General features: G+C 37.8%; 1 protein-coding gene across 2 annotated transcripts in view; it reads right to left on the minus strand.

The window, feature by feature from the left end:
• Positions 1-2,498: 2,498 nt before the first annotated feature.
• Positions 2,499-27,882, minus strand: part of MFSD1 (major facilitator superfamily domain containing 1) — a 29,880-nt gene continuing 4,496 nt past the window's right edge. The window contains exons 3-17 of one of the 2 annotated variants that reach the window (XM_077825584.1): positions 25,670-25,782; positions 22,449-22,491; positions 21,053-21,120; positions 19,912-20,020; positions 18,552-18,654; positions 17,422-17,520; positions 16,314-16,425; positions 15,317-15,373; positions 14,260-14,416; positions 11,594-11,691; positions 10,747-10,859; positions 10,137-10,184; positions 8,789-8,849; positions 4,286-4,397; positions 2,499-4,001 (exon numbers count right to left, since the gene is read on the minus strand). In XM_077825584.1, the coding sequence (XP_077681710.1) occupies positions 3,942-4,001; positions 4,286-4,397; positions 8,789-8,849; positions 10,137-10,184; positions 10,747-10,859; positions 11,594-11,691; positions 14,260-14,416; positions 15,317-15,373; positions 16,314-16,425; positions 17,422-17,520; positions 18,552-18,654; positions 19,912-20,020; positions 21,053-21,120; positions 22,449-22,491; positions 25,670-25,782 (1,353 nt within the window). In that variant the 3' untranslated portion in view covers positions 2,499-3,941. Of the gene's footprint in view, positions 4,002-4,285; positions 4,398-4,597; positions 5,484-8,788; positions 8,850-10,136; positions 10,185-10,746; positions 10,860-11,593; positions 11,692-14,259; positions 14,417-15,316; positions 15,374-16,313; positions 16,426-17,421; positions 17,521-18,551; positions 18,655-19,911; positions 20,021-21,052; positions 21,121-22,448; positions 22,492-25,669; positions 25,783-27,882 lie in introns of those variants that run through there. The other variant, XM_077825585.1, reaches the window with a different exon arrangement.

Consider the following 27,882-nt stretch of genomic DNA (forward strand, 5'->3'; position numbering starts at 1 on the left):
TTGCATTATGCAACAAAGACTGTTTGGGGAAATAGTAAATAACATTGTAAAACGTGCATTTAGTAAGTTATTTCTTTCCCATGTTAGCTCTTCTATACAGCCTTGCATAGGCATTGTAAACGAGTGTGCCTCTTCACTGATAATACCTCTTCTAGTGCAGCACTGCAGCTCTGAGGGAAGTCCAGGTACTAAAAAGCCTTAGTACATGTAAAAAATTTCTGTGAACAGTTACATGCCACCGGCATAGCCTTTGTTCTTAAGAGAACAAAATCTAAAGCAAATACGTACAACTGTTTTCATTTATACAGAACCTTTCAGCTCTAGTTCAAACAGGAAGTAATTCAGGAAAGTCCTCTTGCTGGTTTATACAGGAGGTTAGACTAAATGATCACAACAGTCCCCTGACCCCCCGCCCCCAACGAAAAGAAACAAATCATTCCAAGGAATTTTAAACTATATAGATACAAATGCTGCCAAAGTACACCCCAACAGCACTTGAAGAATCACTACAGTCACCTCAGTGGCGAAGGGCCATAGCCCATTCATTTGTTGCAGCTGCCGGACTATGCCCACCTTGAGAGAGGGAATATGAAAGCCTTTGCTGACAAAGACATCAAATTGTAACTGGAACAAGCACATACGAAAGGTTGAAGCACTTGTGCTCCGGCCAGCATGTGAGGTGTGTTGTGATAATTGGTCCTACAAAATTAGCCTAATTGTGAACTCAGCTGTAAAAAGTGAGTGAATGTGAATGAGATGTCACAATAACCTATAACAAATGTTCATGGGACAAGACTCAAAAAAGATGGAAAGACTGAATTAGTCCAAATGAAAAGGTCTATGGATATAATTTCAAGGACTGTGTTAAGATCATGCCTGGTAAACAAGGAAGGCCTAATTGTTGGACAAAAAATGTGAGTAGTTTGTGATGGGCTGCATAGCTTGTCTTTCTGGGGTCCTCAAAGAGACTTTGGAGAGACAAAGCAGGGTACCGCTACACTGGCTGACTGAAAAACAGGGAAGGAGTAAGCTTCACCCTCATCGCTGTTACCACCACCACCACCTTTCTCCATCCTGAGAAACATCGCTGTTACCACCACCACCTTTCTCCATCCTGGGTGAGAGAGATCCCGCCCAGACCAGAGGGACACAGATGACATCACCACCTCCATCAGCTCAATCCTGAACACCAACTGGGATGTCAGACTGGCACACCACCCACTGTCCTCTTCCTTCCCCAGTTTATTTCTTCTTTGCAATCCCTCTTATGAGTTTGGCTTAGTCTGCAACACTGCTGTAAGCCTTTGACCAGAAGAGCAGCAAAGTGCAATGCCCTAGAGTCAAACAGAATGTCTCTGGTCTCAAAGTGGCTGGTAAGATTGCACTGAATGCATTCAGTGGTGAAGTGAGCTGTAGCTCACGAAAGCTTATGCTCAGATAAATTGGTTAGTCTCTAAGGTGCCACAAGTACTCCTTTTCTTTTAGAGTGAATGCAGTTTGTCTCTGATCATCACTCTCACTTGTAACCTCAATGCTGAAAAATGTAGGCACAGTACTCAATCTTACCAGCCACATTGCTAGCCTGTGCTGAAGCCCAGGCCACTGGGTCTTAACTGTTATGCTCGTTAGATTAAAGCTAGCACAGGTGTGCTGACCTAAGGTGCAGTCATACCTTTGATTGTTGTGTGGACATACCATTAGAGTGCTCTCATGCACTAGGTAATGTTGCCTCAACTCAAAACTCCAGCTTTCCTATTTCTGTTCTCAGTTCAATGGCTTTTTCTGACCTTTCTATATCACTTTATTATGGAGCATTAGTGCATATTGCTTCTCTGTCCCCCTCATCTCTGTCCCCCTCATTCAACAGTGGTAAACACTGTTCGGGGTTTAGTATAGAGACCTCAGCCTGCTTAGTACCATGACAAGCACAGCATTAAACATCCTTTTAACATTTTATTAAGATGCTATTTCATTATTTTTAGCCTAGATAATAGCTAACATTGGTGTGCTTACCCTAGCTGCACTCACACCTGATTGCACTGTAGACATACCCCATGAGGAGTAAGGCCTCTGAATACTAATCTGTTCACCCACCATTTAAATACAGCAAACGTTTAAGACCACAGGGAATGTGGACAGGATGCCAATATTAACATACACATTTGTACAGATTACCATGTCAGTTGTGAAATTATTTCTTGGCCCATGCTCTACCAGTACAGTACTGCCATGGATAGCAGAGAGCCATGAGATCGGTGGGGGGGAGGGAGGAGTGGGGCAAGGTCAAAACAAGAATACCTTGCTTCCTTCTTTAGAGGGAGAACACAGCTCTACCCTCCTCGACTACCAACTGCAGAACTCCACTTCCTCTGAAGAAGTTTCCTCAAGTTATCCTGCCCTGAAGCCCTCCCTCCCCAAAAGACAGCAGTCATGTGCACTGAACACTATACAACACTGCTTAAAAAGCAATTAAGCATTAAACACAAAGAGCCAAGGGGCCTTATCCATTTAGTTTTATTTACTAAAGAAAGATCAGCATCTATAAGCTTATAAGCAAATCAACTGTACATAATCCATCCACAGATAGTTTATGCTGCTTTCTTCCTAAATGCAGCACAGAAAAAAAAAAAAAACAAAAAAAAGGTTTAGCACTACCATGTGTAAATGCAATCTTCAACAGTAATACATAAAAGTACCACGTTTTGTACTAATCTTCCTGGATGGATTTCATGAGGCCAGACTATGGCAGTTCTACACAATTCAGAATACTATCTTTGATAAAGTTTGTAGAATACTGAACAAGTCATAGAAAAGTAACTCACTTCCAAAAAAAAAAGTACATTTGCATATACAAAATTCTTAATAGAACCACAAGTTCCAGATAGAAGTGTCAACATTCCTCAAGTTATTTCTGATGTATCCAATTAATATAACTGTTAGGGTAACAACCTATTTGAAAAAAATACTGGCTTTCCTGTGCAGTTAAGATAAATTTTAAGCAATAAAAGGTCAGAGTATAATAATTTAGCTCAGATTAAGACCACACTTTAAAAGACTGAAAATTCAGTCAAAATTAGTCTACTTTTTCAGTTTTCTACTATCCACTTAGTAAGAAATATACATGTTGTATGAGATTTTAGGGTCCAGTTCTGCTTACATTGCAAGCATGGGAGCCCACACATCTTTGGGATAAAGTTGGTCCTAAAGCCATTCTTCTCATCGCAGATAACATTTAAAACTAATAGATACTCCACACTATATTTGTATAAATATTACACTGATTGAAAGTTATATATTACAGTTAACGATTTAATAGTTATAAAAACTGTATCAAGTGTCATTTCCACAGGAAAATAGCTCAGCTTTGATTAACACCATTACCATGTACTAGTGCAACTTCCAAGTCTAGCTTTAATGAATATACTGTGTTTGGTTTTTTTAAATGAAACAGCCAAGTTTTTGTAAAAAAAATAAAATCTCGATTTGACAGAATTTAAAAAGACAGTCATTTCTATTGTTACATTTTCCATAAAGAAAGAAAGTAAAACTGAGTTACTGCAGGAAGTTAACAAGGATGTCCACCATAAAAATGTAGTCTGACCAGACTAATGCCTACATCAAGAATATGTAGAATGGCTAACAGGTTATTGTTTCCCAAAGCTTTTAAGTTTCATATTTGGTTTTGTATGGCACACAGAAGTCAAACCTCACCTAATGCTTCAAATCTGAACTAATGTTTCACATTACAATAGGAGCCACTTGTTGACACTACGTTTTTTAAGGTAAGGTGGTTCCTGATGACAGCATGGGGATTCAAATATAGAACATGGTGCATTATTCTGCTTTTGTTCTAGGTGTAGTTCTTGACTAGTGGGAGCAAGTTTCTGTCTGCATAAACTTCAGAGCACTTCCATCTCTTGACAAACTTGTGCAGAGTGATGCTATTTCAGCACACTTCTGTGTGCCAATGCAGATAAGTAGGAAGAGTAGTTATCAGGCAGCTGCAAAAAAGTAAGTTTGAAAGAATGATGAATCTTATTGATAACTATTCTTCACCTTATCTGTCTTTCAAGTTAAAACTATTGATTCTACCCCTTCAGTTTGGTTTTTATTTTTTTAAATTGTAGGCGAGATTCATTTCTAATAGCTATGGGATAAATTTAGCTCCTTCATAAAAACCAATATACTGCCTAGGTGAAGACACGCATCAGATGTAGATTTTTATTTATTTATTTATTTTTATTGCCCTGTCATCTGTAGGGAAATACTGCTTTGCTACTAATACCTGAGCTCCTAGTTTGGAGAGATACCTATTCCTTAAACTAAAGTCATTCTTTGGCTGTAATTTGACCAAGTCATCTTCCTTTTGACGTCTGAGTTTTTCTCGTTTTTCTGCTCTGTAAAACAAAATGGATTAAATTAAGAGATGTGCAAACAAGAATCTGTTCTGTTAATCTGATTGTTAATTTTACTTCTAGTAACTAACAGTTTATAATGTTTACAGGTATAAAACTGCAGGTTAACAAAAAGCTAAGAGACAAACATGTGGCAAGTCACGCTAACTTGATATTCAAGAAAAACAGACTATTTTCTGCAATTTTTTTTTTATTTAGCATTTAGAACTTTATTGGAAAGTTACAACATGCTAACTCACATTTTAAACAAAATTCAGACTATGCATTTATCAGTTAAACAAGATTTGATCCCTTAAAATATATTAAGATGATAGCACAAAAAAGAGAAGTGACAAAAAATTGTACTAAAGAGACTGCTCAGCAGTCTTACAGAGTTAATAGCAATCAGGATTTGGTTTTATCACAGAATAAAGATTCAGTATTTGACTATACAGTACTTGTTAGAGACAGCTCCCCACTCCCACTTATTTTCAACTTAAGCCCTTTCCGTAAAGAGTAAAAAAGTCTTGGAAGACAGAACTGTGTTTTACTGCTACATATGATAGGGTTTTGCATGAAGAATGTGACAAAACCCACATTAACAGAGACCAGTTAACAAGTTTGGGAAGGCAATGATCTTTTCAGCACATAAAATATAAGTCAAATAATTGCTTAAAACCATTATTAGGCAAAAGCTCTTGACACCAACCAAAGAGATACTAAAGTGCTGCTTCTGTAAGCGAGACACTTGATCTAGTTTATATTGCAAGTATGTTTGCTTCAGGTTGAAAAGGAAACGTTTTGCAATTATGTGAAACTTCAGTTCAGTTTAAAATGCTATGACCCAACACAGTGTAACTGCTCTGAGAAAGATGTATGCTTTGTAACAATTTTTAATAGCTACCAAACATTCGTGTCATCATAAAATAGTTTACTGTAAAATCCTCGGCATGTTAGTATGTTTTCCAATCAACTGTATTGTCCAGTGCTAAGCATCGACCTCTAAATACACTATAATTCTTCAAGTTGTTAAGTTGCTGATCAAATGCTCCCCACTTCTGGATGATATTTGCTAGTCAAATTTCTTTTCTGCAAAAAACATTGTAGTGAGAATTATTGAAAACATGCTACAAGGAACCCTGACATTCAGGGTGCTTTATCAAACACAAAATGTTATATTTTTGAATTATATATTGGAAACACTGCACACATCTTGCACTGACCAGAAAAATTGGCAAGTCAAGTAAAAATGTGTATCTGCTTCTGGTGACGGAATGCGCGCCACATCCTGACAAGAGCCTTACATAGCCTCTTCTACTGCTCCTTTACCACCCAAAACAGCTTCACATCTTGGTCACTATCTTTTGGAACCAAGTTTTCATCAAGTTTGAACAAGTTATGTTGCTGAAGTGGGATCTTAGACCCAGCCCAAGTTTGCCACATGCCAGTATGAAACCACCACTACCACCAGCCACTGTGGGAGAGATGGTTTTGGTTGGGAGATTTCATTTTGAAGTCATGCATGTGTAAGATGTTGTAAAAGTGTTTTTATATAGACAATACATACAGAAATATACTAGCACTTTACAGAAAAACTATATTTAGTTCTGTAGCCACTGCTACAGAACTAAAAAAGTGTCTATTTTAATTCACTACAGACAGATTACATATGCAAGTTTAGCACTTCACATTTTAGCACTTACACGAACAAAAGCATTGTAGTTCAGGCAGAAGACAATTTATTGTAAGTTAATTTCTGTAACATACAACTAGATACCTAAGCAGCAGCACTGAGAGGGTAAAGGTGTTTTACTGTTCACAACAAGAAGTGTATCAAATAAAAATATTCATCTGGTTCACTTGTAAGTTATCTGAATGAAGTAGTCATAATACCTAGCTAATTTAGAATTCTGTTGACTAGTTTATCATGACATTAAAACATACTAATACAGAACACATTAAATACATTTCACAACGTTTAATTAAGATAAATTATCTGTGGAAAAAAACCCGGAAAGAATGGACCTTAGAGCTTTATAACTGTCCCATCCTTTAAGTGTCCGCTTCAAAAAAGGACCTGACTCTGAAGCCAGTTATATCTACTTCTATAGTCATCTCCATATTATCTGAACAGCTTAGTCATTACTAGATTTTATCCTCACAACACCCTTGAGACAAGGAAGTATTAACCACCCCATTTCATAGCTGAGGAATTGAGTAACTTATTCAAGATTACATAGGAAGTCTGTGATTGAGCCAGGAATTGAACTCAAGTCGATTTTAGTCTTAGTCTAGTGTCCTATTTAGAAGGACATAATTATAAGTTTTTAGGAAAAAAATATCTAAAAGCAGGCAGCTTTTTTTTTGGCGGGCGGGGGAGTTTACAAGTGGGTTGTATTTTCCAGCCATGCTGGATTTCTACATTTGTAGAATAAAATCCTAAACAAGTTTATGTTATGCATCAAAGTTCAACTTCACTGTAGTGTTGTTAATGCCCTTTTGATCACACACTACTAAGTCCTAGTCTACACCAGGACATTAGGTCGATATAACTACATTGCTCAAGCGTGTGAAAAATCCACACCCCCTGAGAGACACAGTTAAGCCTGTGGTGTAGACAGTGCTAGGTCGATGGGAGAAGTCACCTGTCGACCTAGCTACCGCCTCTTGGGGAGCTGAAGTACCGTCACTGACAGGAGAGAGTCTCCCATTGGCATCGGTACTGTCTTCACTGAAGCATTACCATGGCACTGCTGCTGCAGTGCAGCTGTAGCTGTTTGTGTGCAGACATACCTTCGGTCTAAATCCTTAAGTTAGGGAAGTTACCTTCCATTAAACTCAGATCGTCAATGACAGTCAAAATAAACTTGAAATAAACCCTGTGTCTTGACAGGAAGCAATTATATGCATGATACCAAAGCTGTCTAGAGTGCACAAAGTAAGCAGCTGATGGACATGCAAACATTTAAAACGTGTGTGTTCAGTTATGCCCACTTTTTCTTCTAATAACTAGAAGCAGGAAACTTTTCAGCATCCATTGCACTAGATAAGAATGGATACGAATTACAGAAATGTTTTGATAGCTTCCCATTCACAACTAAAAGCCAAGATTTTCAGAAATAGGACCCTTAAGTTCAACTCTTCAGTAACCTGAAGGGTAGAGGAAGCTGTGAGTGCTCAGCACTCTTAAATTATTAGGCTTCTAAAGCCATATTTAGGCACCTGTTAGAAGCCTAACTTTAAGATCCTATTTTGAAAAAAACGGAGTCTTCATTTGTCTTGTTTCTGATTTTAAACCCAGATCTTACTTGACTCATAAGTGGCCCCAGATATACTCTGCTCTATATTTTACTTTGCAATGGCAATTAAAAAAGTATGCCATTACCCAAAAGCCTGACTATAGAACAACAACATGCTACTTGTCTTTTCTTAGCTAGTCACACCTACATAAAAAGGTCACCAGCAAGCAGTTTTAGTTCAGAAGTGAGCAGTGCTAATAGTTTTTTTTAAAATATACTTGGGCTTGTCTACACTCATTTCAGTGGAAACACAACCTATGCCAATGGGAAGGGTTCTCCTGGTGGCATTGGTGCTCTAGCTCCCCAATAGGCAGTAGCTAGGTCAACAGAAGCATTCTCTGGGGGTTAAGCCAGTTTAGCTGGGTCACACAGGGGGGTGGTTTTTTCACATCCCTGAACAATGTACTTAAACAAAAGATAATTTCCTAGTGGAGGCCAGGCCTTAGAACTTTCATTCAGCTGGAAGGAACTCTATTTTCTTCTTTAATATAAAGGTATGTTTTCAAGAGTTAGGACCAGCAAGATATGATGCCTGGGCAGTAGACATAGACAGCTTTTGCTTTACTCAATCAGAGGAGGCAGGAGCACGTAATTCAGAGAGGGAGAAAGCCACGAGCCACACAGCAGACTAAATTTTGACTGAAGATCAGCTCTATGTAACTTGAAAGCTTGTCCTTCACCAACAGGAGTTGGTCCAATAAAAGATATTCCCACCCTGTCTCTCAAATAGACAACTGCAAAGAGTTGTGTATTTTAAAGGAGAACGCCAGCACGCACTACAGTGCAAATTCTGGGCACCCAGCTTCAGTTACCGGTAGATGGCCTCTTTTTCATAGGTACTGAGCATCTTCAACTCCAGTTGGCTTCAACTTTTTGCAGAATGAAGTTGTGAAAAGTTATTCTTGCCTCATTCATTCCTGAGAGTTCAATGCCATACCTGATTCTAGACTTTTGGCACAATCTCCCCTTAACCACACTTTTGTAGTCAATTTATTTTGCAATATACTATGTGTATGTTTAAAAAAGAAAGAAAAAAAGATTTCCAAGTTAATAAAGCTTTTAAAAGGACATCAATTCTCAGCTTTATATACTTACTCAGCCGCAGCTAGCTTTTGCAGTTTTTCCCTTTTCTTTGCAGACCAGTTAAGATCACCTCCTACAAACAGAAGTTATATTTATTTAGGACCTTCTGAAATGTGTCTTTGTATGATATACTCAACTAGAAACATCTCTAACTTGAGAAAATGAAAGTCAATATACATATGGAAATTAATAATATTGAGAGACCTTGGGATAAGACAAGACAGCAAATGGACAGAAGACTACAATTCGATATGGCACCTAAAAGTCAATGCATTTCTAGGCTGCATAAACAGACGTCAGAGCAAGAGCAATTGATCTAGAGTTTATTAGAATGAATTCAGTTCTAAGTAACAAGCTAAGTTCAGAGAAGAACATTGATAAGTGCTAGAAGAAATTACTTAAAGATTTTTAGAAAGTTAACTATTTAGCTATCACCTCACCTAAGTTATAATATGATAGGAACAAAAATTTAAAGGGATAATTACCCAAGAAGGAGAGGAATTTAGGATGATAGAGCTAGAATTAACAGCATGTAGTAAAGAAAAAGGGAAGTTTTAGACTGAACCTCAGGAACAGCTTTCTTGAGTGAAAAATATTTTAAACCAAGGAAAGTGGTGGAAGCCCTACAAAGCTTGGGGCATTTATACGTATACAGGATAAAATGCTAGCATGTCCTTGATAGAAACAACCCAATATTAGCAATAAAATGGACTGAATGTAGCAGCTTTTCTCTGGCTCCATCGTTATCCAACCCCAATGTTGAAAATACAATTAGATGTACAAAAACAATCATGGGGGAGCTAAGATAATTTGCTTTCTGAAGAGCCAATGCAACTTTTACATATGCGAACACACAGCACTTCAACAGTTACTAGGAGGTCGACAAAAGCAATCTGAAATTTTTCCAAACAGGGATAGGGAAATGGTCAGTGTCTTACTCAAAGCCTAGTATAAATGACCAAATCAGATATCCATGTGCAGCTGTACTGTATTCCTTTACAAAGGTTGATCTCACGATATTAAGTACCAGGTGTGTTAAAACTAGTGCTCAAGTTAGTTCAAAGGATAGGTTCGGAATCCCCTGCTTACCCTGGGATATTGGGAGTATTCAGCATATTGATAAGGTTGAGAGAATTTTCATGGTAATTGGCAAAGGAAACTTTTATATTGAGGCGATTTAGAAATGTCTCCATTACCCTCCATTAAGAGGGTAAAATTTTTAATCCACAGAGTTGAGCCAGAACAGCTTCGTCACCCTGTGTAATACTAGTTACAGAGGAAAGATTTAGATCATTGTTGTAACTAAAATTACTGACTCAAACAGAAAATATGTAAAGAGACAATATAAACATGCACTTACCAGTAAGGTGATTCACAAAATACAGCATGACTACAGCTATTAATGACACTAGAAAAGCAGAAGAGAGTTATAGTCAGCAAGGTTACTGTGAGGGGAAGAAAATCAACTCTTACCCTGAAATGCAATTAAGCAACAGTCAAATCTTTTAGGTAGCAGTGTTGACAGAAGTTGGGATTTAAAAATCAGCTAAGTGAATTAGGAGCATGTCCTATTGACTTATGCTCCTAACTCACTTAGACACTTTGAAAACTCCACCTAGAATGTTTAAGCAAGATCAGGAAAATGGTCACTTAACATGGAAAAAAAATCTTTCCCTGAAGATCCCCTTTTACAAAGGTTCTGACTATACTTAATATCCATCTGACCTCATTTTCCCCCTCAAAAATTTCTTCAGTACCCAGTATAAAGTCCACTTGAGGGTAAATGATCAATACTCCAGTGAAAACTGATTACTTTCAACATCAGTTTATAAAACAAGCACCCAACTATCAATCTACACAACAGAAAATATTCACTGATGTGGCTACAAACACACTGAGTATTAAGGAAAATATGTCATGTGAGCTCCCGTATATTCAGGAGCTGTAAGTTCCCACAGTAATGTACTTACAGCAAACACAAGCACTGAAGAAGACTTCTAGAAACAGATACCCTCGAGAATCCAGTATTGTACCAGCTGCTATGGCAATAATTGCCAGACCCAGATTTTGGATAGACTGCATACTAAAACACAGGGTAAACAATCTGGTTATCCACATTACATGAGGAATTTTTTTTATTATTTATTTTTATTATTTTTAAAGACGCCAACATGCTTAAGTTATGAAGAGTACCTAGAGTTTCCTTATTTGCATTTATAAAATACAGCTACAAGAAAAAAAGAGTACTTGTGGCACCTTAGAGACTAACAAATTTATTTGAGCATAAGCTTTCGTGAGCTACAGCTCACTTCATGAGTTAGTCTCTAAGGTGCCACAAGTACTCCTTTTCTTTTTGCAAATACAGACTAACACGGCTGCTACTCTGAAACCTGTCAGCTACACGAAAGACTCTGTACACGGCCACAAGTTGCATCAAGGCATACAGAGGCAGATATGCAACAGGTACATTTTCAGATTGTACAAACTGTACCCACAAATCGGAGGACAGAATCAAGTTCTACATTTGTGACCTGTTAATTCTGCCAGTAATCCTTTAAATGTGAAAAGAAAAAGCTATTTTGGAGACGGTAATTTCAGAAGAATGAAAACTTATTAGATTTGTTTGATATCAAAACAAGCATATCTTGAAGAATTTGAGGACTGTTCCTAGCTTGAGTAATTTTATAAGATAATTTCATTGCAACGAACATATTAGCAACCACTCTGGAATAAGATACTCAAAATTTAAATGGTTCTTCTGTATTTGGAAGTACCCGCTGTAGACCTCCCCTGGGAGACAAATATATGAATACTTACAAGCCATAAGCAGTTCCCAGCTGATGTTCCGGAACCACAAAAGCTACCATTGGCCACAAAGCACAGGCAAGCAGTGAATAGGCTACTCCTAATATACACTGTTGAAAACAAGATTAGAATAAATATATTCTAAAATATATATATATATAGAGAGAGAGAGAGAGAGAGAGAGAGGCTGGTGTTAAATACAACTAACTCTACAAGTACTAAAATATAGTACTTGGTATAGATTTTAATAAAAGGATGACATTTCTGTCAACAGTTTCCTCAACAGAAACGTCAGACTCAATAAACATATGAGCATAAGCAAAGTAATGGTATTTTGGCAACAAGCTTCTGGATGAGCTTTGCATAAGCAGAACAAGCCAATTAGGAAAAAAGTTTAAGTATATAATACACAGAAAAGCCAATTTATTTTAAAAAAACAAGCTGAGTGGTTAAATTGTACCAGGTATGATTAGGGATAACCTGGTACCATTGTAGGGATCTTCAACAACTCATAGTGGAAGCTCTCAATTGGGGAATTAATATTAAAAAACTCATGGGTTTCTGAACAATACAATCAAGCACCAATGAAACCTTTACACCAATCACCACATAGTCTAAAAGCTTCCTGTAAAATGTGACATATCTTCATACCAATAAGAAAAGAATTACAAAAACTCTTCCCTCTCCTACCACCTGGAAAGCCAGGTGCCTTAGTAAAAGTCCACTGTACAGGCCTTCGGAGGAGTGAACATTTTAATTATGTTTTAATGATATCCAAGTTAGATGAAATAGCTTTTCAGCACATAGCTGTCAGACCTTAAAATTGTAATGCTATCAAAACAAGTACTGTGTCACACTGGAAAGCAGGAAGACACGCTGCTAGCTCTGATGGGTTGTTAGGTATTGATCTTCAGTCTGTCAGTGCTTTAGGGCTGACTTTTTGGGGTCTCAAGTAGTATATCTTGGGAAGGTGGTACGGACAGAAGGTAGGGGTTTTCTGGCAGGCTCCTCACACACACACGTCAATAAAATGGATGTGTGAAGCTGTTTAGGGGTTTCAAGTATTAGTACACAACTGCCAGAACAGAAAACAGCCGATCACAGAACTGGAAAGGACCTCAAGAGGTCATCTAGTCCAGTCCCCTTCACTTGTGGCAGGACTAATTATCTAGACCATTCCTGACAGGTGTTTGTCTAACAGGCTTTTAAAAGTCTCCAATGATGGATATTCCACAATCTCCCTATGCAATTTATTCCAGTGCTTAGCCACCCTGTCAGTTAGGAAGTTTTTCCTAATGTCTAACTAAACCTCCCTTGCTGCAATTTAAGCCCATTGCTTCTTGTCCTATCCTCAGAGGTTAAGAAAAACAATTTTTCTTCCTTCTCATACTTGAAAATTGTTATGTCCTCTCTTTTCCAGACTAAACAAACCCAATTTTTTCAGTCTTCCCTCATAGGTCATGTTTTCTAGACCTTTAATCATTTTTGTTGCTCTTCTCTGAACTCTCTCCAATTTGCCCACATCCTTCCTGAAGCGTGGTGCCCAGAACTGGACACAATACTCCAGCTGAGGCCTAATCAGCACAGAGTAGAGTGGAAGAATTACTTCTCGTGTCTTGCTTACGACACTCCTGCTAATACATCCCAGAATGATGTTTGGTTTTTTTTTTTGGTTTTTTTTTGGGGGGGGGGGCAATAGCGTTACATCCAGCCCATTATCTCATTTGCCAGTGCCCAATACCAAAGGAAAATGCAAGTATGTTCCAGGGGCAGACTGTGGAAAGCCTCAGAGCCTGGGAGCTTCTTCCTATAGCCGCCAGCTGTTTGTAAGTAGGAGGAGGTGGCTGCAGAATTGCAGTCTTACAACCCACCCTCTGCCCTCTACCAGATTCCAAAGGAGCACAGGAATTACTCTAATGGATTAGACCTGAGTTAATGACTTACCAATAGGGGAAGTGTCCTGCTAACCTCTCCAACCCCCAGTAGTTGGCTTGTATCCTGAAGCATAAAGGCTTATAATCTTTATAAAAGTTTGCTTAACTAATGTAACTGGGGTGCTCATTAGCCACGAGTGTCTAATACAGTTTTAAGTCCTATTAAGCTGTCTATGTCTACACTACTAAGAGAGTGATGCTACTGCGATTGATGCACCGGGGTTCAATTTAGCAGGTCTAGTTAAGACCCACTAAATCTACAGCAGAGCGCTCTCTGGTCAACTCCAGCTCTCCACCAGGAACGAGATGAATAAGGTAAGTCAACAGGAGACTGTCTCCCGTCGACCCAACATGATGTAGACACCACAATAAGATTACCTAAACTACGTTGACTCCAGCTATGTTATTCATGTAGCTAATGTAGCCTAACTTAGATCAGCTTACCAAGGTAGTGTAGACGTAGCCATAACTTCAAGCAGATAATCATGTTGTGTAAAATATTCCCTAACTTCACTTTTAATTTCTGTTTCATGTAGTGTTCCCTGTTCTTGTATTCAAAGAGAGTAAACAGGAGTGCCTGATTAACTTTCTCTACGCCATTCATTATTCTCTATCTCCATGGTGGTGGACTAGTGGGCGCAGTGCCAGCAATATGGTCAAAAGAGCATGATAAATTTATCATATGGCTATTAGATAAGATCACATATGTACACAATTAAAGTCATTGTTACCAGCAAGATTTACCATAGCAATCCAAGGGTTCCAGAAAGTAAAGGCCAACATAATGTGAGAAGCAAGGGTTGCCACTATAGCAAACATAACCCAGATAATATTTCTTCCAAGTTTATCCACCAGGAATCCAAAGACAGGGGACATGGGTGCTGATATGATATATACAATGCTACAAAGAAGTGATAAGGAGAGTTTGAAAACACATTTAGTCTACATTTTAAATCATAAGGCAACTTCTGTCTTTCCATCATGAAGCATCACTATCTAAAACACCAAATTCCCTCTCACTGTGGAGCCCCACGCTTGAATTGTTCTGGGATGCTTGAGGGCATAACAAATACATTCCATCTCCAATAAATAAATATCAAAACAGCATAATTAGTATCTGGTAGTTGTGGGGGGGAGGGGCAAATTTAGCATTTACCACCTGACAATTCAGGGATCAGCCTCAAGAGAAGAAAATCTAGCCCACTTATATCGCAGAAAGGCAATTAGCCATTTGTAGAAGTCAGAAGGGCATCATCCCAGAGACCAAGATGCCTAGGTAGCCAGCGGTGTGGTCTACTGGTTAGTACACAGGAATGATTTACGAGCGATGGATTCTGTTTCTGGCACTAACAGTCACTTGTATGATGTTGAGCAACTCATTCACCCTCTGTTTCCTCAGTCTACCTCACAGATTTGTTATTATACTTTAGTTAGTTGACTGCTGAGTACTATATAGCTACAAAGCATAATTAGCCTACCTTAATAAGCTCTGCTGGGGAAAGGAGTGCTTCTCAGTACATGACTCTTCTAACAGTGGTCACAAAACAGATCTTTCCTTGTCTAAACGAAGTTTCATGATTCATTTCTATAGTTTGGACTTCCCACAAGGGAGGGACTGATGCTCCTTGATAGGATAGCCTATGCATACCCCGGGAATGCATTAGTTATACAGCACAACACAAATATGTCTGAAGACAAGATTTTTGAGAAAGACTCTCTACTCTCTCCCTAGACTAACAGACCATAGTGACTGACACGCTCTTACATAAAATCCTTTAATCAAGTAAATTTGCAGGAGTACCTGTTAATTGCACTTGCTTCTTGAGAAGAAAATTTGAATTTCTCAATGAAGAAAACCCTAAAGTAAAATCAATAGAGGAGTTTTAGAATATTTTTTACCCATTTAAAATGTTATCGTTTTAGCTTAAATTTGACAGTGAAAATAGGAAAAAATCATATTTACTAAGTTTTTTTAAACAGTTTTTGACAAACATAAGAATGCATGTTACAGAAAATGAAATCCTCCAGAGAACAAAGAAATTCTATATGAGGTATCAAAGGTATTTAGGAGATGGACTTCTATGATGGAAGGTTCTAAAAATGTTTTCTTCTACATCAGAAGTCAGTCAGTCATCAAAAGCACGACTCACTGGTGGCGAACCTAGTGATGGGACAGGAAGGACCAAGCCACTGTATTAGACCAGCCAAAGCAGGACCTTTTGGACAGAATGCATAAGCAAAATGGAAAAGCCGGACAACTATCTTAGTGTGGAGAAGTCTGATGGTTAATGATGCTTAGACAAATCTCCACTTAACAGGGCAGCGGAGGACACAAAATGGCAGCCTTCCATGGCTCTTGCTGCATTAAAATTGCAAGTTTTAAGTAACCCAATTCCAAGTTTTAGGTAACAAATGTAACATGCATTACGCCAACTCAACCAGTGCTAAAACCTAAAGTGTATTTTCTAGAAAGTGCAACAGATAAGAAAATCCACATCACAACTCTCAAACGGTAAGAGATGGCACAAGCAATGTCACTGAAGAGACATCAAAAGCAGAATAACATGCAGAACTGCTACAAAAACTTTTCCTAATAATTTTTTGAAAAATAAAACAATTTTTCATTTTAAATATATCTTTAAAAATTTACATTGGCACAAAGTTAATGGACAAAACTACTTGTAGAGACAAACTGGTATGGTACATTAGGAAGTGATGTTTCTGATGCAGCTTTTTTTTATATTTCATTTTTAAAAAGGGGGGATGGGAGGAAGGGAGGGAAAAAGAGAGACACTTACTTCCCAAGTCCAATGAAAGGAAACACAGCCGCATAATAACAAACACAGATTATAAATATGAGCCACAAGGACAACGAGAAGTCTTTCACATCAGTTAATTTAATCACTTCACCTTCAGAAAGGAAGAAATATTGGGATCAATGCAAGTTATCTATAGGTAAGTTTAATATTTTTAAACACTGAATAAAACTAAATAATGCATTGTAGAATTGAGCGTTCATGTAGTTAGATTTTGTATGATATAGTCTCACTGTATCATAAATTGTGCAAGAGGGAGCTAATGACAAGTTTAAACCAGCATTTTCTTGATCCTATCTTAATGCTACAGAATTGCCAAAACTGAAGACTAAAGTCCAATGTATTCCATGGCAAGCTGGACATAAATTCTGTGGCACGGTCCCTAGAGTCAGAGACAGTCTGGGAGCAGCAGAGTGGAACATCTGCAAAGACTTCTATTTAAATAAAGAAGTTGTCAATTGAAAAGTGAAATTTTGCTGCAACCCCGAACTATGGAGAAGTGATTAAATATGGGAACAGAGCAAAACAAACTATTTCCAGTATGCCTCAGATTTTTGTATAGACAACACATCACTACAGATTGTTGGGGGAAATCTATACTTTGGCACTTGTGTAAAAGAAAGTTGGGCTCTTCAAACCTAGAGAGCACAGGAGGCTTTTGAGGTTGCAGGATGCATATTAGCTGGATGTTTCTATTAATAGTAAGCAGTTATTAAACAGCTACGGCTTACATTTATATGGTCTTGATTTCAGGGTAAAACACGGGGCATGAACTGTCCTTTCTGTAGGCTCGAGAGCCATTGCATCCAGTTTTCACTCATGTTTTCCAATCATGACAGCTAGAAGCAGGGTTTGGTTTTTTATTAAATCAAGGATTTTGCAGCAAGAAGAGGATGAGGGGTGGTAAAATCAGAGCACCGGGAGCCTGATATGACTAATGGACAGATACCCTTTAAAATTAAATTCCAGTTATTTTGTTCTAGAGTGAAAGATACGAGTCCAGGTTATATACACACTTTAAATAACTGATATAGTACTATAGATGAACATACTAAGCAAACTGAGCGTTTTAACTATTGTTATCACTCACCAGTTTTTCCTTGCTCTTTACAAAGGATTTTTTCTGCTCTCTTGTCCAGATAAGCAAGAAACAATGCACAGCTTAGTGAAAAGATACATGTTACACCACCTGGAAGAGGAGACATTCACTGTACAGTAGTAACTCCAGAAAGACCTAGCTCTTAGAATATGTATGTTTTATCATACATCTCTAAACAGACCAGACCAGTCTAACAATCGCAGAGTATACTATGAACACCAGTTGCTGGCATTATAAAACTAAATAATGGACTACTTCAAAGTCTTTAAAGAATGTAAAGATATTTCGGCTTACTAAACACCACCTTATACAGACACCACCTTAAAATCTTTTACCTTTTATTTTCAAAAACAAATGTTGAAAGTACAATTGTGCCTGTATTTGATTACAGATAATTGCACTTATCTAGAAATATAGTTCCCTGACTACACGCACAAATCAGCAGTTACAGGATAGTGAGTGTAATGTGTGAGCAATTCTGCACCAAAGGTTAGCTGTACTTGGAATATCAGAAGCAAAGCTCAAGCCCAGATGTAAGCAGGAGCAATGTCTTAATACCCCTGGTTTGGTTTTGTGGGGGGGAAAGACCTCACTCAAGTGGAAATTTTCTCTCTCTTCAGAGTACAAATGAATAAACATATACAAGAACTTTGACATACTGCCTTTTTGAGGACGAAGAATGCACATAGTTCAGTGAAAGTTAAAAATCTGCCCATGATTTCCAAGCATATGCAAGACATGAAGGCCACTATACATCCCCATAATGAAGACTAACTTTGATTTCAGTTGCTGGTTTATACACACCATAACACACCACTAACTGTCAATCAAATGTGATAACTTCCCATACGTTGACTTTACTTAAACTTTGAACTTATTGCTGGCCATAAAGACTTGCCTTGCCAGTTATACTACTGCTCTCAGACTCATCTACAGTTTATTTTCAACATTATCAAGCAAATTTTCAACTGAAGAACTCATAGTAACTTATCACTCATTTAGCTTTTTCTAGTTCATGCATATCATTTAAAATGTTCAATGTTTGTTGCTTATGTCATGTAGCATTCAGGATTTTCATATATGTATCATTGATGACTTTTTTAAAAAAAATATTTACTAACCTATCATGAGTGTAAATCCAAGTGTACTGTGACCTGTAGAGCCAAGCAGATCCTGAACTCTGGAGTATATCCATCCCATGATATTCATATTCACAGTGCTCCCCTAGACAGAAAGGACGGTCATGAAGAATATTGCAGTTTACAATTCTATTATAGTTTTAAAAGGATCAGCTGAGGTGAACTGTTTAAGTCTCACCAAACGCCCAATAAATATCAGGTGTCTAAGAAAAGCCATCTGAAAAAGAATGGATCTACAAAGTAAGCTTGATTTATGCATCCGAAGGTATAAAATTAAAATTGCAACTAGTACAAGAACTGAATAGGTTCAAGATTACAAAGATAAGAATCCAGTCACATACAAAGTTTCAGAAGAAACCCATGCTAGATCTTTCTGCACTAGCAGCAATATCACCATGAACTCTACATTAAATACTGCAATGGCTTATGTGTTATATGTATGATTTGTTTAACCCATACTTTAAACCAAGTAGCAGACTTCAGGAGGACATGTCTAACTAGAGCAGAAGATAGCCCTCCCAGAATAAGAGATATTCTAATGATCTGTTAAGGGAAGGCTGGAAAAGGAAAAAGAAAACTGAATTTTTTGCCAGAAGCTGGGAATGGGCAACAGGGAATTGATCACGCAGTGATTACCTGTTCTGTTCTCATTCCCTCTGGGGCACCTGTCATTGGCCACAGTTGGAAGCCAAGATACTGAGCTAGATGGACCTTTGGTCTGACCCAGTATGGCCGTTCTTAATACAGCCGATTCTTATTTCCTAGCCCAAACAAAATGAATAGCAGGCCTATCGTTGGATGGCAGGTCAGATATATTTATATAAAGTCCATAAAATACTCTTGTAACACTTCCATACTGAACAGCTATGTTGCAGAGTAAGCACAGTTAGAAGCTCAGGTCCCAAATCAATTGATGTATACTGCAAATTAAATGCCAAAAAAAAAAAAAGCAAGCTAAAATTCAGCCAAGTTGACACTCATGGTGTACACTGCATCAGTAAAGTCTGTTGTACATTTTAAAAATTCACCCTTGAAGAAGGCAGACGTTCCTGCCCTGCTTTTGTATGCAATATTAGTTTATACCAGGGCCTCTTCAGAAGTTTGACAGTTAAAACCTCAAGAAACTGTTGTGTCCTGGTGGTTACATCATGCAAGCTGTAATGCACAACATCCACGTTGGAGTTTAAAATGCTCTCTTATGAGAGTCTTCGTAAATGGTGTTTTGGCAATTTTTCATTAGTGCATCCTGACCTTACCACACAGTTCCCTCTTCCAAGAAGTACAAAGTCAAATTTTAAACATATGATTATATAAAAATAGTCTTATAGGTCTTCATACTTACAATTCTGGCCATGCTAAGTTGTAATCCAAACACGAGGTTTAATTCCTTGCCTTTAAACCAACTGACAGCATAGGTGTTTTGTGCTACTGCTAAGGATTCCCCACCAATTCTAAATAGGGAAAAGAGAAATATGTAAAAATGTAATCTGAACACCTGTTGTGAGATAACAAGTCAGTACAATGAATTGACTTCAGTTTGTGTAGTGCTGTGTAGGTTCACTTGAATTTTACATGCACACATCTAATGTAACAGGAATCATAACTAATAGAAACATGTAGGAAAGACAGGTTTTGCATTTTGAAGACGATAGCAAAAAGTGGGAAAGAATAACCTGAAGTCTATGAAAATGGATTACAATTGCCTTTGGTTGTGCAAAGCGCAATGTGAAGAAAGCAGAGGCAAAAGTGAAGTAAGTGAGACTGCAGCACCTTCTTAGCTGAGATGGAATAGTGTAAGAGCCAACGGGTGATGACTGAAGTTAACAGAGCCAAGATTTCACAAAACTAAAGTATGTGTTTATTGTTGCTCATTCATAGTACGTCATGGATTGTCAAACTTTTTCATACTGTCGATCAGATGCATCTGATGAAGTGGGTTCTAGCCCACGAAAGCTTTTATGCCCAAATAAATGTTAGTCTCTAAGGTGCCACAAGGGCTCCTCGTTGTTTTTGCTGATACAGACTAACATGGCTACCACTCTGAAACCTGTAACCTTAATAAAGGTATCTTATAGCCCACCTCTTTTCATTTGTGATCCTGCAACATCCCTAAGGGAACTACAGCAATTATTTACATGTTAAATTGTATTAAATGCTATAAAACATAACTTTTACAACTAGAGACAAGGAGCACCAGCACCAGAGTGCAATTCAGATGACTGCTTGGCCTGCTGGTTATGTATGGTTTCATTATTGTTTAAATTCAATGAAGACATTTATTAAACACATCACTGAAACATTAGAAAGTCATTTCTAATTCTTTAATAAATTTAGGAATGCAATTGCAACCGTCCACAGACCTCCCTGAAGATATATGTAGACTGTGGGAGCACAAGTACGCCAAGCACTTTGTAGAACACAGAAAAAGGTGGCCATGCCTCTAAGGGCATATAATCTGATGTTGACCTTTTACCTAGACTTACCCAAATACGAATCTGCCAGCTTCCATTAGCCAAAAAGCATTAAGTAGAGCTCCCATCGCAAAGATCACCTGTAAAATAGTAACATGTAAACAAAAAACACCAAACTTTTAGTAACCCAACTTTAAACTAAAATGATTCTGGAACATCAAACTACACAAATCACATACCATGCGAGCTAAGAAGCTGGTTTTTGCTTAGTGATTTTTTTTCCCTGAAAGCTAGCAAACATATGGAACTTCGCAACATTTTAATGATTAAATGCTCATTAGCACATTAAATACACGTTTGTAAGTATGCACAACACTACCTAGTAAATTTAATCAAATGCCTACTGACTAATATCCAGTTGTTAACTGATGCAAAATGAATTTCTGTTCAAGCATTTAAGTTTAAAAACATAAGAAGAAAGTCTCTTTGTAGATGTGTTCTTCATACTTGCTGCTGAAGGCACCCAAAAATGTGAATGAACATTTGAACCTGTGGAAAGGGTTTTTTTTTATAATTACTAATTATAGTCAGTTCCTATCACTAATGTGTTATCATGCAGAGAATATGGATTAATGCATTACCCAGTTACTTTAGTTTCAATAAATATAAACAAGCTAATAAGCTTGAAAACTGCTACAAAATCCTTACAAAAATATTGTTTGCAAAGCCTGGTTAATTGTACCCAAACCTACAGCAGTTTATGTACATGCAGTATTCCCGTAACTAAAAATATAGGAAATATAAATCTGTGAAATAGTTTTCCCTAGCTTTAAAGGAGCTTAATTATTGGCCATGTTATCTGATTTCCCCTCACCACAGGAAGATGGACAAAAGTTACTGCAAGGCCACAAGGGAGGAAGGATGTTTACAGGGCACTGTACTTTATCACTACATAAGGCAATCAGAACTACTACAGAACATATGCACCAGATGTGCTCTATGTTCTGAGGCCGTGCAGCTTTCAGGTAGAAGGGAAGAATCAGGACAACTGTTAACAAGGCACACGATTCACCTCAAAAACCAAGTACAGGTGAATGCACTAACAATAACCATCCTGGAGAAATGTGGGCAACAGCAAGTCTTTATACAACTCCAGCCCCAAATACACACTGTAAACTGTAAATAACTATTACTCTGAAACCTGTAAATAACTGCTTTGCAATAATAAGGAATTTTAATTTGAACAAAATATAGGCAGGTATATCTTAGAAAATACCTCTACGGGTTTCTTAAGGCAACTCCACAATTGTTAATCCTAGCCGGGTTTTTGCCTGCAACCCTCTATCTGAAATGCACACTGTTATGGAAAGGCATAATGCATATTAGCTAGCACAGATTATGCATTTTGTTCAGCAAACCCTTCAACATCATGAGACAGCCTGTTGTGCCCCCTTTTGTTTGCACTTACCTGTCCAACACAAACAAAGGAGCTAAATATTATGGTGCCCAACCTGTCAACGAAAATTTGAGATATTTAAAACTTTAAAGCCAGAGATAATAGAGTACATTGAAAATATTTAACACTACTACACATTAAAAACAGAAGTGCTTCTGAAGCGTTCTTAGGTTTGGAGATTTACATCAAGCTTTTCTACCTGTTACTAACTATGTGCTCCAGGATGAGGAAACTGCTATTGTCTGTGACAAACAGAAATGTTATTTGGAAGAGTACATATGTTCAGTGCATGGCTCGGGACTTCTAGCTCTATTTAAGAGAATTTACATCAGAAAACTCCCTATTACATGGACATGCCAGAGCTCTCTCTGGCTAAATATTGCTTATCTGATCATTAGCAGTAAAAAAAAAAAAAAAGTCTGGCACTCTTCATACAAGCTTTCTTTGTGTTACTGATGCATCTGTTGCACTAATTGTATTAGAAATGCCATACTTCCTTCCCCAAAACTTTAAAATTGAATGTGTAAACATATTGAGGGGACTGGACTAGATGATCTCTGGAGGTCCCTTCCAGTCTTACGATTCTATTATTCTATGATTATACTTTACAAACAATAACTGATCCTTTGTTTTATACTAGGTTTGGTGTTCATATCACCCCAGACATGTATCTAACAGATTTGAGAAACAGAAGTGCACATGTTCTGGTTTTCAAGTACCATGATCAGTTTCCAATACATTTAAAACCTGTAACTTTAATCTTCATGTTATGTGTCATACCGCCTTCCTTCTAACAATGAAGTGACATAACTAGAATATAGTGAAAACATTACACCATAGGCGCTGACTCCATGGGTACTTAGCACCAACCAGCAGCCAGCTTCCCTCCCACCCCACAGGTCTCCTGTCCACAGGCAGCCCCACTGATCAGCTCCTGCCCCTTCCTCCCAGCACCACCCACTCACCACCATCAGCTGTTCCACAGCATGCTCCACAAGATGTGGGGCGAGGGGAGGAGCGGGGACAGGGCGCACTCAGAGGAGCAGCAGAACTGGGCAAGAAGAGGCAGGGCAGGGGCAGAGCAGGGGGTTGGTCGGCACCCAAGCCCAAAGGAAGCATCATAGCAAAGGACACATATGCCTCATTTTTAACGGGATTCAGTTATTACTTTTAAAAAACTGAAAATGTATTCTTTCCACAATGTATGAGCACCATTCAGCACTTTGTAGTCAAAATTCCCACTAAATCTAATGATTTTGCTCTGTAGCGAGTGAGTGAATATTTACTTCAGAGGTTGGAGGAATCAAAGCTCCTATGCAGTTTTTCCACTTGCAGACTTTCTCATACTATTACTGCATGTACAAGAGATTCATATACCCAGAAGTTTAAAAAACACCACAGTACTATTTTTGAAGTACAGCTTTTAAGACACTACTCCTCTTTAAACAAGCCTGTATTAAATATGGGAATCTATCTGCCTACCTTTGAACAGTTTGGAACTTTGGAACAGTTTCTCAGTAAATAAGTATATAGTATAACTTAGTACACAAACCAGAAAACTAAAGTTGTGAAATATTTCCGATCAAGGTGAATTGATTTAAATCACTGAATTCAAATCATGCTTAAATCAACAAGCAGGAAACCTTGATTTAAAAGTGTTATTCTTGTTTTATATTTGTACCTGGGGTATGTCTACATATAGAGTTAGGGTGTAATTTCCTACCTGAGGAGTCATTTGTGCTAGCTCTGATCTAGTGTGCTAAACACAGAGCACAGGTATGGCAGCATGAGCCACAGGAAGGGCTAGCCATCACCAAGTACATGCCGAGGGTCTCTGATGGGTACATACTTGGGGCAGCTTGTCCATCCTGCTACTGGTGCCTCCACAGTTACAATCTATTTTTAAGCATGCTAGCTAAATCAGAGCTAGCGCAGGTGTGTCTCCTTGAGCGGGGAATCATATCCCTAGATTCAAGTGTACACATAGTCTTAGCTGTTTTCCTAAAGAAAGACCACATCAAATAATGAGAATGAACCATTCAAACACATTGATTAGCAACAAATATAGCCCTTCCACTAAATTTAGTACTTTGTTAGCCTGAAGAATACACTAAATCTATAAACGTTTATTTAAGCAGTTATATAAACTAACATATTTGTCCGATTCTTAATTTTTACATTTTTTTGTTATGTTAGAAAATGGCATGACACTTCTGATTTGCTAGATTACTGTATTTCACTTAGTATTTGTGTCAATTGGATAGAAATTGAAATTCAATTAAAAGGTGTATTTTAAAATGCATTTTTGTACTTTATGAAGCCACCTTACATGTGCCGATATATAACAAACTTTACCAAAAGTAATTAAGCAGAATGGAAGTATCAGCTGCAGTTCACAAATTGACTGATCATTTCAGATCACTATGGACCAGAATTTCTAAAGTAAATGTGCTTACTGAGCTAAGACACTTTTGAAAATCCCACTAGGCACCTAAATCTGGCCTGCCTTCTCAAAACTAGATCTCATCCTCTCCATAACTAGTTTTTAATCCTAGATTTTCCTTCTCAACTTTGAATAAAATAGTCCACATGAAGAAAACTCTCTCCACACTTGATACTGAAACCCAAAAGTAATTAAGGCACAAGATTTTCAGCACAACTAAAAGTACTTACATTATGAAAAGTATCAGCATTCGCTGAAAAGTAATATGAATACTTCACACAGTACATGACTTTGGATGCTTATAAACCTTGAGTTGACTTCAAAATATAAAGATATTTTACCCTGATTTTGTACATAATTTAAAAAGCTACACCACCCTTTAACACATTAAAATTTGAGGATTGCTCACTGATGCAGCAGATTTTTATTTAAATTATTGTGCTGTATTATAGTAAATATAGGCCTTAACATACGTTTTCAATTTCAAGTCTCATTTTAAACAGGGTTGTTGTTTTTTAATGCAATTAAGTTAAAAAAAAAAAAAAACACATATCACCCTGATTTTAAGGGGTTTTTTTAAATGAATCAAACATATTATTCACCCTCTTTCACAAATGTATTTTTCTATAAACAGATTTTGCAGCCTATTCAGATTTAAACATTCAAAGAAACTCAGTGAAAGCTGGTAGAATGTCACACTTCAAAGGATCAAGTCATTAGAAGGGTAGATGCATGTCCAGAAAAATCTCATCTACATTTTCAGTGTAGATGACAGTGTTGTCATCCTTACCTTATTCCAAATACTCTGTCTATCAGAAAGCCTCCAAAGAAACAGAGAACCACATTAGGCCAGGAATACCAGGCATACAATGCCATGAATGTAGCTGTGTTCACCTTCATATCCTAAAAATATGCAAAATTTACAAAAAGTGTCAGTTAGCACTACTTTAATTACAGTGACAGGTGACAATTTCTAAGACAGCATCTAATAATTAAAACATTAAAAATGCACCCCTTCCTTTTAAGAGAAACTGTCACCAGGTGTTTAGAAATCAAAAGGCAAGTCTTGATAAATTCAATTGCCATAGATAAGCAGAAAACTTCCAAGGGCAAAGGGTAAGCCTTGCCTATAAAGCCTCTGTAGAATTTGAATGGGAAGATTTTTAAAAGGAAGTCAAAGGGAATGTTGGGTCCTTAACTGCCCTTTGTGCCTCTTAAAATCCCCCCAAGTTAGTTAGTTTTAAACCAGTTTCTAGCTCTTGCTGTGAAGAAACCATTCCAAATGTGACGCAAATGTAACCAATGCAGACAGAGTCTGAAATGAGAGATTTTAACCACCCGAGGTTCAAATTCTAATCCAGACATATCATTCATATGCTGGGGAGCTCATCCAGGAGAAAACAAGGAAAAGAAAAGACAGAGAAAATATGAGAGGGGTGGTGGAAAGCATCTCTTCCCTGGGGTCACTGTACTTCAGTGTTAGCTAGAAATCCCGAGGTCCTTGCTTTGCCTCCAGAGATGCACGGAGGAGATCCCACCCAGAGCATGGCTCCATGGGATGCAGCAAATGCAAGCCTTCTCTTTGGGATCCCCAAAGCCTGCCTCCGCCTCCTCCTCCCCTGCACAGTCTTAGGGCTAGTCTACACTACCATGCTACATTGGCGCAGCCTGTAGCACGACTGGTGAAGACACGCTATGCTGAGCGCTCTCCTATTGGCTTAATTATTCTACCTCAACGAGAGGTGGAAGATATGTCAGTGTCTCCCCCCAACTTAAGCATTGTCCATACCAGCGCTCGATCGATGTAACTTGCATCACTTGGAGAGGTGGCTTTTTCACATCCCTGAATGATGTAAGTTACATTGATTTAAGCAGTAGTGTAGACAAGCCCTTAGATTTGCCCCTAAAACTGCTTTTACATCTACAATTTTTGGAAGATTTCAGTCATACCCCAAACCCTAAGCACAAGTGAAGCCTGGATATAGAGAAGTCTTACTGCCGACATGCAAAAGAATGGTGCCAAGCAACACAAAAGGCAAATACCCTAAAACAGTCAGATGCGGACTGTATTCTTACAGAATGTTAAAATTAAACTAACCTCCAAGCTGATTTCTATAATCTCTTGAAAGACAACATGGTTCAGTGTTAAAATTAGGGTTAAGATAACAAGAAATAAGCAAAATTTTGACAGGTATATAAACACTGTTTAAATGGAGAGCTTTCAACATGCAAAACACCAGTGGATTTTGCATCTCAATTTGTCTTTGAGTAAACTACACGAGTGTAATTATTTCCTCTTCGTTTTGGTTTACTAAGAGCCCAACTATGCAATTTTTACTTTTAATGAGTAGCATTTACCCACATGACTAGCCCCAACTAAGTGAGTGGGATTATTTGTGCACAGATACTACTCAGTGAGAGTAAGGGTCATGGATGTTAATCACACTGCTTAATACACTGTAGGAAGGTGATCAGGTACTATGGTGATAAGCACAGTATAAGAAATTAGATAGAATCACCAGTTACAGAATAATGACCCCGACTTTTTGCATATACTCGACTTCTTCCTTGCAACATAATCAATACATTTTCAGATGGTCATTACTTCTCTAGAGTTTGAGAACTTCAATTAGAGAGCCATCTGAATGTGACATTTCAGTCATTTTTCACCCTTGATTTTAAAGCAAGAGGCCATTTGTATGCTTACTGCAATCACATAAAGAAGAATCTGGTAGATTTTATGCAGCATTATTCCACAAGCTCATCTATAACTACATGCAGAACGCTACTTGAACGTTATATAGTAGTTGAGATTTCAAAAGTAAAAAGTCATTGAATAAAAATATGATTCCCAAAGCAACTCTAACTCCGCTAATTTCAATATACGCAATATTTTTGTGTTATTCCGGCATATGACACTAGCTTTAGGCTTTGTCTACACTAGCACTTTGTCCGCAAAAGTTTTTTTGTTAGGGGGTGTGGGGAAAAAACACAACACCCACC

The sequence above is a fragment of the Eretmochelys imbricata genome, chromosome 9 (genome assembly GCF_965152235.1).
Source record: "Eretmochelys imbricata isolate rEreImb1 chromosome 9, rEreImb1.hap1, whole genome shotgun sequence".
In the NCBI taxonomy this organism is placed as follows: Eukaryota; Metazoa; Chordata; order Testudines; family Cheloniidae; genus Eretmochelys; species Eretmochelys imbricata.